This window comes from Colias croceus, chromosome 24, assembly GCF_905220415.1.
Source record: "Colias croceus chromosome 24, ilColCroc2.1".
Classification (NCBI taxonomy): Eukaryota; Metazoa; Arthropoda; class Insecta; order Lepidoptera; family Pieridae; genus Colias; species Colias croceus.
Window position 1 is genome coordinate 7824242 of NC_059560.1, and position 18738 is coordinate 7842979.

The 18738-nt window shown below is 35.1% G+C and overlaps 2 protein-coding genes across 2 annotated transcripts in view; both read left to right on the top strand.

Annotated features, from left to right (window-relative positions):
* LOC123702667 (huntingtin) overlaps positions 1 to 10241 on the top strand; it is a 47991-nt gene extending 37750 nt beyond the window's left edge. The window contains exons 38-44 of the mRNA XM_045650430.1: positions 4684 to 5591; positions 5656 to 5785; positions 6203 to 6378; positions 6940 to 7075; positions 7554 to 7689; positions 8248 to 8639; positions 8947 to 10241. Coding sequence (XP_045506386.1) covers positions 4684 to 5591; positions 5656 to 5785; positions 6203 to 6378; positions 6940 to 7075; positions 7554 to 7689; positions 8248 to 8639; positions 8947 to 9357 — 2289 coding nt within the window. The 3' untranslated portion in view covers positions 9358 to 10241. The remainder of the gene's footprint in view (positions 1 to 4683; positions 5592 to 5655; positions 5786 to 6202; positions 6379 to 6939; positions 7076 to 7553; positions 7690 to 8247; positions 8640 to 8946) is intronic.
* Positions 10242 to 12059: 1818 nt separating this feature from the next.
* LOC123702961 lies at positions 12060 to 18358 on the top strand. Its single transcript, XM_045650825.1, has 7 exons — positions 12060 to 12288; positions 13511 to 13628; positions 13926 to 13996; positions 14826 to 14901; positions 16781 to 16927; positions 17266 to 17425; positions 17821 to 18358. The coding sequence occupies exons 1-7, from the start codon at positions 12193 to 12195 to the stop codon at positions 17957 to 17959; spliced, it is 807 nt and encodes a 268-aa protein (XP_045506781.1). The 5' UTR covers positions 12060 to 12192; the 3' UTR covers positions 17960 to 18358.
* Positions 18359 to 18738: the final 380 nt, after the last annotated feature.

The following is an 18738-nucleotide window of genomic DNA, read 5'->3' on the forward strand; positions in this document are numbered from 1 at the left end:
ATTAGCATATGAACGATCGGAATTTTCAAAAGCAGGCAACAACAATAAGTTAATATGGAATAAATTAAAAGAGATAACTAATTGCAAACAAACGAAAACACCTCCGATTGATTTACTCTCGTGCAACAGCGATCCTAAAATTTCTATTAATAACGTTAATCACTTCTTTGGTTCGGTTGGGAAAAATCTAGCTGCTAATATTAAACTAAATTCTAATAATAATAATTTTGGTACTAATTTTCTTGAAAATCAGCAATCTACTCAATCAACATCTATGGTTCTCTTGGAAACAAATGACTTGGAAATCGATGGTATTATAAGTAATTTAAAAGATAGCAGTGCATGTGGTTGGGATGGTATCCCAACCAACTTCATTAAAAAGGCGAAACACATAATAATTCCTTATTTAACTAATATATTCAATTCATGTATAGCTAAAGGCATATTTCCTAATGTTTTCAAGAAGTCGCTTATCCATCCTGTCTATAAGAGTGGGGACAGAAAAGATGCTAATAATTATAGACCTATCTCTGTGCTCCCTGTCCTTTCGAAAATATTAGAAAAAATTCTTAATAAACAACTAATTAACTTCTTGGAGAAATATAATCTACTCTCAAACTTCCAATTTGGTTTTCGAAAGGGCAGGTGCACAGAAGATGCAGTTAATCACTTGGTTAATCAAATAGGTAATCATGTCGATAAAAAAACAAAAGGTTCTAGGTATCTTTTTAGACTTAAAAAAAGCATTCGACACGGTTTCTGTACCGATACTTTTGGAGAGGATGGAAAGGTATGGTATTCGTGATGTTCCGTTAAAATTTTTTAAAAACTACCTCGAAAATAGATTTCAGTGTGTTAAAATAAATGATCATCTTAGTGACGACTGTCCTATGTTATTCGGTGTACCGCAGGGAAGTGTGCTCGGCCCAACTCTCTTTTTAATATATATAAACTGTCTCTGTAATTTAAATCTTGTCAATGGTTCAATTATTAGTTTTGCAGATGATACTTCACTTATCTTTCATGGAGGGAGTTGGGCTGAGGCGTGCTTCCACGCGGAGAACGGCATCAGAACTGTTTCTAATTGGTTGCAAAATAGTCTACTCACCTTAAATCTGGATAAAACTAATTTTATTGCGTTTAGTTCCACAAATTCTTCTCAACCACCTAATGATTTTATATTAAAAGTTCACACCTGTGATACATTCAGTTCGAATATATTATGCAATTGTTCTGCTATAAAAATGGTTCCACACATTAAATACCTAGGAGTTATAATCGATAACCTTTGTAAATGGAAGCAACATATTGAACTTATAACCACTAGAGTTCGAAAACTATCGTGGATTTTTAAAAGACTTAGGGTATTACTGGAACACAATATCATCTTTATGGTTTACAAAGCTCTTTGCCACTCAATTATCCAATTTTGCATTTCGGTATGGGGTGGCACTTTCAAAACGTCGTTATTAATTCTAGAAAGAGCACAAAGAGGCATTCTCAAGGTCATTCTTCATAAACCTTTTAGATATCCAACTGACCAGCTGTATAGGGAAGCTAAAATTCTGAATGTAAGGCAGACATATATATTGCAAATAACACTTAGACAACATAAAATAACACCTCTTTGTGCTGTCTCTTCTGGTAAGAGAAGAAATGACCTTGTATGCTCTAACCTTATTCCGCGTACTGGTTTCCTTCGTCGCCAATCTTCATACATGAGTATATTTTTATATAAAAAAGTCAATAAAAGCCTTTCTATACACAATCTTACCTTAGTAAAATGTAAAAAGAAGGTTACAGAGTGGTTGCTGACCCAGAATTATTCAGATACTGAACAGTACATAGTTCAAATAAAAATTTTGCAAATGCAACCACTATAATGGCCACTACATCCACTCACGCGCTTACACACTCATTCACACATACATTCACACACACACACACACACACGCACACTCATACATACACACAAGCTCACACATGCATACAAACACGCACACTCATTCAAACACGCACGCACAACATATGAGTATATCTACTAAACTTGAGTTAAAATGTATAATTTAAATTTTATTTTGTATAATTTTGTATAAAAAATAGCTAAATTACCTAAATCATTATTTAAGTTAATATTATGCTATAGTTTTGTTATTATTGTGTCATTAAGGAAGGTGGACCCCAAAATACAGGCTGTCCTAGTTTGGGGTCCAAATGTTACATGTTTGTACCTAACCCACAAATTGATCAATAAATGATTTTTATTTTTATTTTTTTTTATTTTTATTGATTAATTGATTGATCGATGTATTGATCGATTGATCGATCAATTACTCGATTGATTGATCGATTCAATCGATTGATCGATTCAATTGATTGATTGATTGATTAATTGATTGATCGATTATTGATCGATGGATCGATTGTTGTTTGATTAATTGATTGATCGATTATTGATCGATTGTTGATCGATAGATTGATCGATTCAATCGATTGATTGATTGATTGATCAATAACTCGATTGATTGATTGATCGATTCAATCGATTGATTGATTGTTGATCGATTGATTGATCGATTCAATCGATTGATTGATTGATCGATCGGTCGATCGATCAATCAATCAATAGAATCAATAGATCGATAGATTGATCGATTCAATCGATTGATTGATTGATCGATCGATCGATTGATTGATTGATTAATTGATTGATCGATTGATTGATTGATTGATTGATCGATTTATTGATCGATTGATTGATCGATTAATCGATTGATTGATTGATCGATTATTGATCGATTGATCGATTGTTGATCGATTAATCGATTGATTGATTGATTGATCGATTGATTGATTGATCGAGTGATCGATTGATCGATTGATCGATCAATAACTCGATTGATTGATTGATCGATTCAATCCATTGATCGATTCAATCGATTGATTGATCGATTAATCGATTGATTGATTGATTGATCGATTATTGATCGATTCAATCGATTGATTGATCGATTGATTGATTGATCGATTATTGATCGATTGATCGATTGTTGATCGATAGATTGATCGATTCAATCGATTGATTGATTGATCGATCGATCGATTTATTGATTGATTGATCGATTGATTGATCGATTTATTGATCGATTTATTGATCGATTGTTGATCGATAGATTGATCGATTCAATCGATTGATTGATTGATTGATCAATAACTCGATTGATTGATTGATCGATTCAATCGATTGATTGATTGATTGATCAATAACTCGATTGATTGATTGATCGATTCAATCGATTGATTGATTGTTGATCGATTGATTGATCGATTCAATCGATTGATTGATTGATTGATTAATTGATTGATCGATTGATCGATTGATTGATCGATTAATCCATTGATTGATTGATTGATCGATCGATTGATTGATCGATATATTGATCGATTCAATCGATTGATTGATCGATCGATTGATTGATCGATTGATTGATCTATTCAATCGATTGATCGATTAATCGATTGATTGATCGATTGATCGATTGATTGATTGATTAATCGATTGATTGATCGATTGATAACTCGATTGATTGATTGATCGATTCAATCGATTGATCGATTCAATCGATTGATTGATTGATTAATTGATTGATCGATTATTGATCGATTGTTGATCGATAGATTGATCGATTCAATCGATTGATTGATTGATTGATCGATCGGTCGATTGATTGATCGATTTATTGATCGATTTATTGATCGATTGTTGATCGATAGATTGATCGATTCAATCGATTGATTGATTGATTGATCAATAACTCGATTGATTGATTGATCAATAACTCGATTGATTGATTGATCGATTCAATCGATTGATTGATTGTTGATCGATTGATTGATCGATTCAATCGATTGATTGATTGATTGATTGATCGATTGATCGATTGATTGATTGATTAATCGATTGATTGATCGATTGATAACTCGATTGATTGATTGATCGATTCAATCGATTGATTGATTGATTAATTGATTGATCGATTATTGATCGATTGTTGATCGATAGATTGATCGATTCAATCGATTGATTGATTGATTGATCGATCGGTCGATTGATTGATTGATTGATTAATTGATTGATCGATTGATTGATTGATCGATTTATTGATCGATTGATCGATTGATTGATCGATTAATCGATAGATTGATTGATTGATCGATTGATTGATTGATCGATTGATCGATTGATCGATTTATTGATCGATTCAATCGATTGATTGATTGATTGATGGATTTAATTGATTGATTGATTGATCGATTCAATTGATAAATTGAATGATCAATTGATTGATCGATTATTGATCGATTGATTGATCGATTATTGATCGATAGATTGATCGATTCAATCGATTGATTGATTGATCTATCGATCGATTTAATTTTGCTGGCATATATTGTAGTAGCATTTTAGTAGCATTTTTTTTTGTAATATTTTATTTTAGGCAAAATTGTTGGCTTTGAGAATGGTTGCAAAAACGGTTATTTATTCTTTTCATTTTTAATAAGTTGTTTAAAGTGTTTACTAAAATCTGCGTCCAGGGACCTGTGTGATTATTTTTTCAACATAATTATCTTTTTTACGATGTTTGGGGGTTGGTGTTATATTATAGTGTTTTTCCGTCGCAGGCGAACACCGGGCTAGCGGCTCGCGTGGCGCTGGTGGCTGCGCTGGGCGCGGCCGGCGCGGCGTGCAGCGGCGGGGCGCAGTGGGCGCGCGCCGCCGGGCTGCTGGCGCACGCGCCGCCCGCGCACTGGCCCGGCGCCGCCGCCGCCGCGCTGCACGCGCTCGCGCTCTGCCTGCCCGTCGCGCGCGCACAGGTACAGCGGCGGGGCGCAGTGGGCGCGCGCCGCCGGGCTGCTGGCGCACGCGCCGCCCGCGCACTGGCCCGGCGCCGCCGCCGCCGCGCTGCACGCGCTCGCGCTCTGCCTGCCCGTCGCGCGCGCACAGGTACAGCGGCGGGGCGCAGTGGGCGCGCGCCGCCGGGCTGCTGGCGCACGCGCCGCCCGCGCACTGGCCCGGCGCCGCCGCCGCCGCGCTGCACGCGCTCGCGCTCTGCCTGCCCGTCGCGCGCGCACAGGTACAGCGGCGGGGCGCAGTGGGCGCGCGCCGCCGGGCTGCTGGCGCACGCGCCGCCCGCGCACTGGCCCGGCGCCGCCGCCGCCGCGCTGCACGCGCTCGCGCTCTGCCTGCCCGTCGCGCGCGCACAGGTACAGCGGCGGGGCGCAGTGGGCGCGCGCCGCCGGGCTGCTGGCGCACGCGCCGCCCGCGCACTGGCCCGGCGCCGCCGCCGCCGCGCTGCACGCGCTCGCGCTCTGCCTGCCCGTCGCGCGCGCACAGGTACAGCGGCGGGGCGCAGTGGGCGCGCGCCGCCGGGCTGCTGGCGCACGCGCCGCCCGCGCACTGGCCCGGCGCCGCCGCCGCCGCGCTGCACGCGCTCGCGCTCTGCCTGCCCGTCGCGCGCGCACAGGTACAGCGGCGGGGCGCAGTGGGCGCGCGCCGCCGGGCTGCTGGCGCACGCGCCGCCCGCGCACTGGCCCGGCGCCGCCGCCGCCGCGCTGCACGCGCTCGCGCTCTGCCTGCCCGTCGCGCGCGCACAGGTACAGCGGCGGGGCGCAGTGGGCGCGCGCCGCCGGGCTGCTGGCGCACGCGCCGCCCGCGCACTGGCCCGGCGCCGCCGCCGCCGCGCTGCACGCGCTCGCGCTCTGCCTGCCCGTCGCGCGCGCACAGGTACAGCGGGCGCGGGCAACGATAACAAGGAGGAGATGCGAACGGAACACGGTGCAACAATATAATGCAAAACCAACACACAAAAAATTTCTTTGCTTTCAGATTTACCTACTTAGCTTTTGCAGAAGCTTTGGACATGATATAACATAAGAATTGTCCGTCTTAATTGTTTTTACATCGATTCTACAACACATTTTGTAATTAAATTTAAAAATCTTTCAAAGAATAGAGCATTGCGGACGATTAAAAACTTCCCTTCATGAATTTTATTAGTTTTATAAATATCTTAAACAGGTGTCCCCCAAGGATATGTATTAGGACCTACACTATTCCTTTTACACATTATTCCCATTTTTAACATACAGCACTATTAAACCGCAACCAAAGCACAACATAATAGCCTACAATCCATAACAGGACTCATCAGCAGTGTACGAGAAGCTGATCCGCTCGCTGTCCGCATCGTACGCACCGCTCCGACAAGCTGCGCTGCGCGGCTGCCTCGCGCAGCTGGCGCTCCGCCCCGCGCCCTCGCGCGGCGTGCGCGCTGCGCTGCTGGACCACGTGCTGCTGCAGCTGGGTGCGCCCGATAGGTACACACACACACACATATTAGAACACACAGATACAGTAAACTAGACGGAAATTGAAACAGGTCACAATAAACAGTACAAAAATTTATTCACAAGAAACAAAATATGTACATGAAAATGCACAGTAAATACACATGAAACGGTGCACAGAAATTAGAGAACAACTAACATCACATATAATAATGAATAGAAAACAATACTCAGGATACCGTACACATTAATGGATGCAAATAATATTATAATATTTTGAAATAAGATAAATAATTGCAATGTCATCGTATCCCTTTTTTTCTTTTTTTTTTTCTTTTCTCTCCTTTACTGCATCATTGCAAATTAGTGACTTATTGTTGCATCATTGCAACAATAAGTCACTAATTTGTGTGATAATTTATTCTATCTGTTATATTTTTTTTCCTTTTTTATTATAGGATTTATTTTCATCTTATGCCAAATCTACATTGTGTGTTCAAACTTTAAAAACATTATTAGTTATTATTGTTAATATTTTTTATTGTATTGTTGGTAATATTGGCAGCACAAAACAATTAAATGATTTCGCAGGATATCAGTATACGCGCAATGTTTATGCTGGACGCTACTATTCGAGCTGGCGGCCTGGCAGCCCGAGCTGGTCACTCGAGCTGTGGATTTCTTGCTCAAGCACCCGCAACATTATTGCACCGATTTGGTTGTTAGAGTGAGTTTCTGTTTATTTTTTTATTAATTATTACGTTAAACATAGATAAAATGATTGAGTAAAAAGTAGGTATAATTATAGGTGACGTTTTTAAAATGGAAAGATTATAAATTATATTAGTCTTATAACAAAACTATATTTTTTTATATACATTCGACACACGTGACATTCCACAAATATTACCAACACATACAAACTTTTTTCTATACTGAACGTATCTTTGTCATTCAAAATCTGTGGATGGATACTCGTAAACACGCTTGCTTGTGTGCGTGAGCCATTTCGGACATTTTGTATGAAGTTTCCTTACTGTATGTATCTGTATATTGTGATTCGGATGTCCCTTGACATCGCTCAAGTTTTTGTTAAACGTCTTTAAATTAAATTTTTAGTTTTGCGTTTTGATGTAAAATTTCTTCTTTCTGAAGCCAGAAACTTGTTATTTTTTAAAATGATACAAATTATAAAATCTATTTAGGGTATTATATCCTGCCTGCGGCTGCGAATATTGCCCAAGGATCTAAAGAAGACGATAATAGAGACGTTGTTGGAGAACATGACGAAGTACTCGGAGCAGCACGCCGTGCAGATACTCATGGTGCATCTGTTTTCTGGTCAGTTTCTGTAATTATATGTTTTTAATTTCCATTTTGGAATTGTAATTTCTTTAGGCGCGTTGAAAGTAAAATTTCAAGGTCGCGTCATGGCAATACCGTCACGTCATGGTAATTTTACGGCGTAGATCTTGGTATCTTTGAATCTTGCCTTGACACGTGCGCTCGATACACACGCTCTACATTAAATGTTGCAGTACGTAAATTATAAACAGTTATTGCACCTTACTTTATTCTTTTCATTTCAGTAACATTTTTGTTACTTACAAAATCAGGAAAAGTTTTACAATTTTTTTTATTACTAATGATTAAAGCAAACTGAGTTTAACATTTTAAAAGTGATTACAATGCAATCGTGACTAAAAATATAGCATGCGTTCTTCCATTATAAAATCTCTTCACATAGTATTTTCTTGTTTGATTTTGCGCGAGTTGATACATTTAGAAATTAAAAAATAATAATAAAATGGATAAATCGCGTTTAAAATCCGTTAAAATTCATTTCTAAATCACTTCACATAATAAACTAAATATCTCATACATTATGTTATTCCACAGCGGGCAACAAGCTAATCTCGCCCAAACAAACGTCCGACGTATCAAACATGGACCCGGACGTTCTAATGAGCACAATGGAGAGAATTACCTTACTCTATCGACTCTTGCGCACGTCACGTACAAGGGACTCTATACAAGCTGCGTCTAATGCTCTACGCTACTTCCTGAGGGAGACTCTGCCCCCAGCAGCTACGTTGAGTCGTGTGGTTATAGAGTTCTTGGATACGTGTCGTTTGTGTAATGTGTGCGGCAAGAGGGAGGGTGGTTCTTGTAATGATGGCAGGAGTGGTTCTTGTATTGATGGAAAGGGTGAGGGTGGTTCTTGTAGTACATTGGTGGATAGACAGAAGTGGATACGGCGGTGTGTGGCCAACTGTGAAGTTGTGTTTGAGGTTAGTTTTTATTTTATATGTTCTTCATTTATGTGTATAGATTTTTATTTTGATCATTTTAAGTGTAAAGTGATTGAATTACGTACTTTGATTTAATAGATGATATTATTATTAAGTTGGTTGAAGTAAATTAGATTTGCAAGTTTGATTTTGTCTCATTTCAAATAAGCCGGCTTCTAATAATGTCTCTTACTACATTAAATATCACAATTATTTTTATCGTATTCATAAAAATCATCGTCATTGCAATAAATAAGATTTTTGTTTCTATTAGATTCAACTGAACTGAACCCTAACTTTTCCACAGGTATTCGAAACGTCAGTATCACAGAATCAACTGCCGATCCTCAGTGGTTGGATGTTCGAAGCCCTCTGCCACTTGATATCGGGGAAAATCTCCCCTCCCTTACTCCCCCCCACACTTCTACCCCTTCTAGTAAGCGCTTCTCCCACCCCCCACTTCAGAGATTCCTTCCCTTTGGCCTTAAACATCTTCCGACAAGGCTTCTACAAACAGGAGCAAGACTTAGGCATATTTAGCGATCTCCTCCAGCCAAGTGATAATATGCCCTTCGCAGATAGAAGGTTCCTGTGTTTGGTGGCTGTGCACTCGCAATTTACTGAGCCGCAATTGATGAGATTGAAAGAGTTGTGCGAGGAGAATGAAGTCTTGGATGATTTGAAGCAATGTTTGAATCTAGTAAATGAGGGTAGCTAGTGATTGAGACTTGAAATGAGATTTTTTTGTTCGTTTGTTCGTTCACTTGTTTGATATGAATAAATCGATTTAATTCGTCAAATTATGCAATTTATAAACGATTTTAGTCAATTGTGTATTGAAAAATTGTTTATGCCTTGTAATGCGAATGTAGTCAATGATTGTACTCTGTTTAAATATATATTTTTTGTAACGTCCACTCAAACGTTACTCAATTTTGAGAATTAAGTCACTCAAAATATAAAAAAATAGAATTTGACCAACATTACATAGATGACAGCTTATCAGCCTAACTGCCTAAAGTCGCAGTAATTAACTCATATTTACTTGAAATTAAACTATTATTATACTGCTTAATATACATACCATGGAAAGAAATTTAACCGTTTAATCTAAAAATAAAGTGAGAATGTTAAGAGTGACTCAATTTTGAGTAACTTTTGAGTGATCGGCTTTACTAATATTATGCAAAAAGTTTGTGAAACGCGGTTGTAAGTAATGTACAGTATACAAAGCCCTTATATATTGGAACAAATTATGTTACTGACGAGTGTTTTTTATGGAAATCGGCTGTTATCAACAAAATCTATTTAAAATATTATATAATGATTTATGAGTTTTTCGTTGTTATGCAAAAATACACATTTTAACTTTCAAAAAATTTCTAAGGATTTTTTCCACTTTCCTTTTTATAAACCGCCTCAGTTGTTTGTACTTAACCGAAATTTAATAAAATTGAAATGCAATAATATATTATTTATTTGATTATTTGACGCTTTCTGTAAAGTTTAGGCTATATAATATTATCGTAGGACCATTCAATTAATAGCTGTTATATTTAAGAAAAAATAAATTAAATGTTTCATTCCGTTTTTATTTATTTAAAATTAAATACTTTTTTTTTCATTTCTATTTCTTTTATTATATAGAAATTGCAATAAAAATAAAGATGATACTAAACTGAAGTATAGTAAATGATTTAATTTCTTGTTAAATGATAGATACGAAAATAATATTAATATATTTTTGTATAAACAAATAACACTTTGAATACATCACACATTATTTTCGAGAATAAAATAGAAAGAAATAATCGACTATCGAAACTTAGTGTTCATTATAACATGTATAGACTTAAGTAATCGCTGAGTAGAAGTTTTTTGAGATAATCTAGTATTTAGTATAAATAATATCGTAATGTATGAAACTGTACAGTACGACAGCCATTAAGGGTTGTCACTTTTTAATTTTGCTCTAAATGCATTGGTTACGTTATTTTGATGCCAACCCTATGAATTATTTAAATTTCGTTTAATAAAATGGTATTTACAACTGTAAAAGTTATATGAATAAAAAGAGTTTGAAAGGGAAAATTTGATTCTCTATGTACCATTGGGTCCTGTCAAAAACGGTCTAGTCGTTTCATTTGGTGCTTAAAAATTATTTTTGTTTATATTTTCATATGCATTCCATTAAAAATATAATTTTAATTAATTTATTTATTTCTATGAAGTGTCAGCCCTACTGTACAGTTTTTTACACTATAAAATCAATTGTTACGAATAGTAGTACAAAATCTAGGATGGCCTTAGTGTTTACTGTAGTCTAGAAGTCATTGTAGCAACTTTCTGTAGAGTCCTAAATACTTTCCCGGGTCAAACAGAGTTTTTCTTTCGATCACATATGATTTTTGAAGTATTATTTTGAATATGTGAACAATTTAGTATATAATCTATAGAAATGAATGATTTTTTGAGTTTGTGTTCATGATATCGTATTAAATAATAAGATTCAGTTGGAAATAAATTATCTTTATTATTTGTTGTACTAAAAATTCATTGTATTTATTAAACAAATCCTGCTTGAACTGAAAAATGTAACTAAGCAAAACTGCTTTTAGCCTTAATTGAAATAATGAATGTCTTGTGTGAAAATATGTGATTTTTATACAATATTTAAGAAATAATATAAAATGTTGTAAGCAAATATGTCGGAGATAAAATGTTATTCGATGATGACGAGGGATAAGGCTATTTTGGCGCGAAAATTCAGAAATTTCATGAATTTTATTATATAATAATATACCCTTTATTTTTAAATGAATTATATCGGTAACTATACTAATTGGATTGAAAAAAAAAATTATTTAGTTTCTATATTCAAAACAAACTTCCTTGCTTTGTTTGGTACTTTAAAATAATTAAAATCTGGATTTAAATCGCTCAACATAGTCTTATTAAAATATAATCTTGAGAAATTTTTGAAATAAATTATTGCAATAATATATTATGATTGGTTTATCTAATGTAAGTGTAAACGTGTATGTAGTCGCACCGTGTGATTCTGAACTGTACTTTATAGATTAGTTTAAATTATATTTTTAAAAGCTTCCGCAATAAATTATTTAATATATTTTGTTGTTTTATTTCTTCTACTAATTGCTGCCAAATAATTTAATAATTTAAGGATAATAAGCAATCCAAAGCAACCCTTTTACACAATTATACACACGCCATAAGGAGTGTTGACCATATTGTGTACACAAACGAATGTTCAATGTGTGATAAAGAGTAGTACCCTCGTGGGATTTTGTTTCAAATTTGTTTTTTACTTAGCTAATTCATTTATTTGTAGGAAAGGTTTGTAGGTGGTTCCCAAAACGCAACACAACAAACTAATTCGTAGATAATGAACCTAATCTAATTCCGCTAGCCAAGATGAAAATTCAACTTCAAAATATTTTCTTTATCAAGCTTGATGAGTCGTACATTATCAGTAATAGCTTATCCAATACTTATCGTAATTATCTGATAATAATTAGTATTGGTCGTCGTGATGGCGGAGACACGACGAAGTTACATTTTTTGTGCATTTCTCTCAGGAATTTTAAGTGTGTTGTTAATTATTGTTGCACTTGCTAGCGAGGGGTGGGTAAGTGCATGTTTTGTTTAAGCTATCAAACACTCACTAAGATAAACATTAATGCAAAGTAATGCTGGTATGATAATATTATATTCGACGTTTATCAATTTATGACGACAAAAATACCTAGGTTTATAAATACTCACTGACCTAATTATTATTTATCCTATATTCCTGGTATGCTTACTATTAATAGGAATGCCATCTGCGGTGCTCAATTTGTTTCAAAACATAATTTATTTCAACTAACAAAAATTATTTTAACGTTAGGTACCTACAATAAAACTACACTTCTTTAACACATTGCACCATATCGACTTGATTTCAATAATTTCGAACAATACCTACCATAAAATGCAAAAAATTAAAGCTCTCCATTTAAGGATGCTCCCTGTACTTGAAAATTGAATATTAATTTAAAATATGTAGGTGCCTATAATCTATTTTTTTCTGGATATAAATACGAACGTTATGTTTTAAAGAAAGTGAAATTCTTACAATAATCTTATGGTACCTAAGTATAAATGTTATCGAAAACAATTCACTATTATATATTTTATTATGTTAAAAAAGGTTCTGCTGACTCTATAATGACAATAAAGAGGAATCACAGTTACTGTTGATAGCTACTGAACAATAATCGTTAACTAATAAATAGACATTTACTCAAAAGTTTGCGTGTAATTCTGTCTTCTTTCCGTTTATAAAAGTAAAAGCTATTAGCAATAAACAAAAACAAAACGTGGTCCTCGAACAAACGCAAACGGAATAATAATTCCAACTTGTTCACCTTTTTATACATAGACAAACAATTTTCAATTTAGGCGAAGCTCTAGCAAAGTTACCAATTGAATTTACATCATCTGACGCAGCTGGCCAGCTCAATCCAACTGGATTGTTATATTCGGCCCAATACTGAATAAAATATCAGCTTTGCAACTTTTTCTTTGTAATAATAAATTGATAACATTTCACTCTAGTCATATAAATTTATTCTTGATATCAGATAGTAAATGTTTTGATTATGCTGAATGCATTGTATTCGCGTAGGTACCAAAGTTAATTTTTAGTTAAAGATTAGCGCGAATTGAACGCTTAATAACAATGATACCTATAAGTATTCATACTGAACGCTCATGACATAGGTAAAAAAGTATAATAACTTTATTTAAATACAGTAGGTATCAATTACGAATACTTTTTCTACTACAGCTGTTCTATAAATTTTTAGGTAGTGTCTACGGGAAGCACGGCTGAACAGAACAAGGACAGCATTATCCGCTATGGCATGTTCAACGGAGAATTGGCGTTACATATCTTCATTACTCCCTCTTATAATAGACTTTACAGTAAGTTTTAATTATGAAAGTGAAAATAGGAATTAGTTTTAGGTTATAGCGCAATTTTATATGTGCTTGTAGACTTAGGATAATATTTTATCATCCTGCATATTGTACTTCAAATTCAAATTGCTTTCGTATTTTTCTGTCTTCGTCAGGCGCTGACATGAAAATTAAACAGGCGTAAAATCTTAAATTTTCAAGTAATTAGCTTATATTTTATTTATCCATAAGTTATATTTTAGTAACTTGTTCCCAACATAATGTTTAATTCATGAAATTAAAATCCAATGGATCTGTTTCCAGTGACATGTTTATCGGACATAAACGCGTGCGCTGTGAGCTGTAAAACGGAGAAAGAAGCGAGGGAAGACGAGGTAAATACCATAAATACCCAATAATTTTATAGAATAACTTAGTATCTGTGGCATAATATTTGACATGCGACTCGTAAAGAGGCGAACTTTATTGTATTGCGTGCCGAATTTTGATGTGTTTTGTTGAAGTTGGAAACTTTGTAACAAAATTATTAGTATAGGTAAAGTACATGAAATTGCCAAATCATAAAAGGACTATTTATACACTATCTATATATGTATATTAATAGACATTGTGGATTGCTTAAAATATAATGTACAAGACGTAACCCTAAGACGTAACCTATTTCGTCACGTAATTACCTATGTAGGGTTTCGTAGATGTCACAAGTCGTCAAATGGGTTTCATTAACGAAGTTTCCTTTCATTAATTTCAGAAGTATAGAATACGATATTATGTTCACAGAAATACATTATTTCTCATAGCCATAACCATGTCATAAAATTATTGATGTTATTGTGACTCTTATTGTTTTCTGTCTCTAGACATGATTTTTTGGTATTTTTATTATGATTAGATTTAATTATTAAATATTATTCATGAATAAAGTGCTTGAAGATAGTTAGCTGGTGCATTAAGATAATGAAAGATTTGTAGAGATATCTTCGAATACTTAATTTTAGATCAATCAAAGTTGCAATTAGGTACATACAGATAATAATATTATATTGTTAGTTTCACACAAAATGTGCCATTTTTAACAACATTTATGTAATGCATTCAGCAGGACTGTGTCTTAAAATAATATTTCTTTATATTTACGTTAAGAAGTTCTTGCAAATTGTAAACGTACACAAAAAAGTTATTTTTTCATTATAATGTTTCTAGGTGCGTGCTCTTGCGCAGGGTTTCCGACCAAACTTAGCCTGCGTGTCGTTCACCACTGTTGATACAAATAATCCGCGTAAGTATAACTATTACAATTACTATTTTATCAATCAATAATTACTATTTATCAACATAATAATAAAGTTGGAAAGTTTCTTTGATGAATCTAATGAACTAGTCTGGACCGATTTCAAAATATTTTCTCCTCTTTGTTACGTACGTGATTATGCTGTTAGTACCACAGGCGTAGCTGTGGCAGACTTTACTTTAATTTTTTTTATTAAATACAAAAAAAAAAAACACGATGACATTCTTACTTGTCACATATCGCACAAAGGCCACCAAATAATCCGACACCGTCACAAAACTTACAAAGTCGTGTAACTAACCTAAAGTCACTTTAGTAACAGATTGCACGTCGCTTTGTCACAGCGCACACACAAACAGACTTCAAAATGAACGCTAGCTAAACATTGATATTAATATTCAGCTTTACATTTTAAATACCACTCAGTTATAAGTATTACTAAATTGTAGTACAAAGCTTGTACAGGTGTAGGCAAGGTGTACATTATTAAATACATACATATATGTAGCGTGATTTCACGTTGTCAATTCAATATCTTCTTAAGCTTCTTTATATATAAAATTCTCGTGTCACAATGTTAGTCTGCATACTCCTCCGAAACGGCTGGACCGATTCTCATGAAATTTTCTGTGCATATCGGGTAAGTCTGAGAATCGGCCAACATCTATTTTTCATATTATGTACCACGGGCGAAGCCGGGGCGGACCGCTAGTTAATTTCTAAATTTCAATTATGCTTTGCATGGACATTTTATTAAAGAAACAATATTTTCGTTTGGTAATTTTGAGTAGGGAGATGAAGTTACACAAAAATATATTACTCTAATTTACTAACTACTAGACGTGGGTGGAGTTTAGTCGGTAGGTCCCTGCACTAAATGGTCGGTGGCACAAGTTACGGGACGCTATGTGAATGTGTCAGCACAGCACCTACAGTACGATTAAAACGTGAAAAGTTTACCTATTTAGCAATTTTTACATACCTAGATACAAAAATTATTTTTTAATTAGTCTCATGTGTTTTGTTTAGAATATTATATATTAGAATATTATATATTTAAACATAAAAAAACATTCAAAGCTGATTTAAAAATCATTATGATGATCACTAAGTATCAAAAACTTTACGGCTTTTAAAGTATTATATTTATAAATCTAAGTATTTTAAAATTATTAATCGGATTATGATCTAAGTGAGGGATTATAAAATATAAGTTGTGTGGGATATTTATAAAACAACGTTTATATTGTGGATTAAAGATAAAGAGAAAGTCACTAAAATCTATTTTACACATTGAGGTATTATTTACTACGTATGCATAGTACGTGGTACATAGTAACTCAATGATTTTACATATTTTAGTTCATGTTTATTTTTTACCATATTTCATTTATAAAATTTACATTAACCTATTCATAATACGGTTATTTATCTTCGCCTATAATATGTTTGCATGTAACCGACTCCTTTAGATACGATTTCGACCCACTCTGTAAACTTAACAAGGATCGGTGACAATACAATAATTTGATGAAATTATCTTATTCAAGCGTTTTTTTAACTACATTTATAAAGTACTAGCTTTCCACCCGCAGCTTCGCCCGCGCAGTCAAAGAAAATCCCGCATAGTTCCCGTTCCCGTGGGATTTCCGGGATATAAAACCTATCCTATTTCCCGGGGTAAAAAGTAGCCTATGTCCTATCTCGGTTTTCAAAATATCTCTATACCAAATTTCATGCAAATTGGTTCAGTAGTTAAGGCGTGATTGAGTAACAGACAGACAGACAGAGTTATTTCGCATTTATAATGTTAAGTATGGATATAATATTGTGTTTTATATAACTGTATGTATTTATTTATGTCCAGTATCAGAGCCGCCTGTACTATCGTACGGGGTGTACGTGAGTCTGCTCACTCTACTGTTCCTGCAGCTGGTACTGGCGGTGCTGTCCGCGGGGCTCGCCATACTGAACGCTACTAAGAACCCTACAGAACCAATATTTGGCTTGCCAGGTAAGATAGTTAGTTTATTTATTCCATGATGATGATTTCAAACTCAAATTCAAACATTTATTTGTTCAATAAGAAGCACTTTTGAATCGTCTTGACTTGACATAGTTTTACCATTTAGTTTATTTCAGAATTCAGACAACGCTTTCTGAACTCTTTAAGTAGAGCAGAACGTTGAAGTAAAATGTACGTTATAAAATAATAATAGTTTGGCCGGATGTTTTTTGCAGAAATAGCAATCTTGTTCGTCAAAATACGTTTGAGAGACTTAAATTACTCAAATAAAACAGCTTTAAAATTTTCTATTTTTTACAATTTTTCATACGAGCTATCTCTTGCAGGTTGTCTCTGGTCGAACGTGGCTACCACAGTGGTGGGTATGACATTCATGCTGTTCTTCGGCATCTACTGGCTGACCTCCGGGTGGAAGGACCACCTCGCTTTCTCCTACATCGCGCTGGGATCGTTGACACCTGGCCCTGGACTTGGTTACTCTTACTGGTTAGTTTGATGTTAGTTTAACTATCATTGGGATTATAGTTTTTTAAGATATTGAAGATACGTTTTAGATGTGTAAAGTTTTGCTGTGATCAGTAGGTGTTGAATAAATTTTTTTTCGTATATAGAAGTTGTATATTTTTACAAAAATATCAGAACCTTCAGTGAGGAGTAAACGATACCCAAAATGTATATATATAATTCGGCAATAATTGAGTAGATAACATGACTTGTTCTCGAATTTTCTAAATAAAGTTTTTAACCAGGTGCAAATTGGTCACATATTTTTAAACATCTATTTATTTTTCTATTAACAATGACATTCCAAACTCGTATATGTTAGACATTAGAGCATCACAAGATACAAAAATAATCCAAAACTAATTTATTAATTTCAGGGTTCTACTAGGTGCTAATCTATGTTCCATCGCCAACGTCGGTTTGATCATGCTGAGAAACTACCTTCTGGAGAGAGACCCTCCTCCCCCCACTATTAAAGTAGAAAATCACTCTGATGGAACCATATTCTTGTATTAAAAACAATCACAAGTTTTCTTCACCAATCTACTTATTTATCCTTAAACTTTCTATTTTTATTTCGAATTCATGCAAACAATTTGCCATCATTACTTGAAGATTTAAATTGAAAAATACATTTGAATTCGCTAAAGAGTTTTCGTCTTCAATGGGACAGTTGTTAAGAAACAAACAAAGTAGGGACCCTAAAATTGTGCGCATTAAGTTGAGTATTGTTGAGATCCAGAACACTTAAGTGGGGAGTTGAGGGCAACTTCCTCGGCTTAATTGACCACAATTCGTAAAGTTGTACTTTGCTTACTGTTTACATTCAGCCTAGAAACTGTAAGTTGTAATGATAAGCGTATTTAGTTGTAAGTTTATTTATTTGTATGTTTAAATAAAGTAATTTTATATTAATGTGTGTTTTATTTATGACCTATTCTTCTTGTTCATATTTTTATTTATTTATAAATTTGCTCTATATGTTTTATTTATTTAGCGGTAAATAGTAAAATTATGTTAAGACAATTCAAAAGTCCTCGTCTAAATTCTAAAAGAAGTCTAATTGAATAAATAAATGTTTGAGATTAAGATGAGTCCGCCAATCCCCAGATCGTATAGGTGCCTGCAGCTCGTGCTTAAGCCTGGATTAAAAAAAATACGATTTTATCAAGTAAAAAGGATATTCATTGCATACCTACATCCCATAAAGTTCATTTTATTATTTTCATGCTAGTAGTACTTACGTGCCTAATTTAAAACACTCGATCAATAGATATTATTCATCTAAAATATAA

Excerpts from the sequence above, each read along its gene's own strand:
- LOC123702961 (XM_045650825.1), top strand. The coding sequence starts at position 12,193 with ATGGCGGAGACACGACGAAGTTACATTTTTTGTGCATTTCTCTCAGGA. Across the intron at positions 14,902-16,780 it reads TGTTGATACAAATAATCCGC|TATCAGAGCCGCCTGTACTA; the intron begins GTAAGTATAACT and ends ATTTATGTCCAG. Across the intron at positions 17,426-17,820 it reads GGACTTGGTTACTCTTACTG|GGTTCTACTAGGTGCTAATC; the intron begins GTTAGTTTGATG and ends TATTAATTTCAG.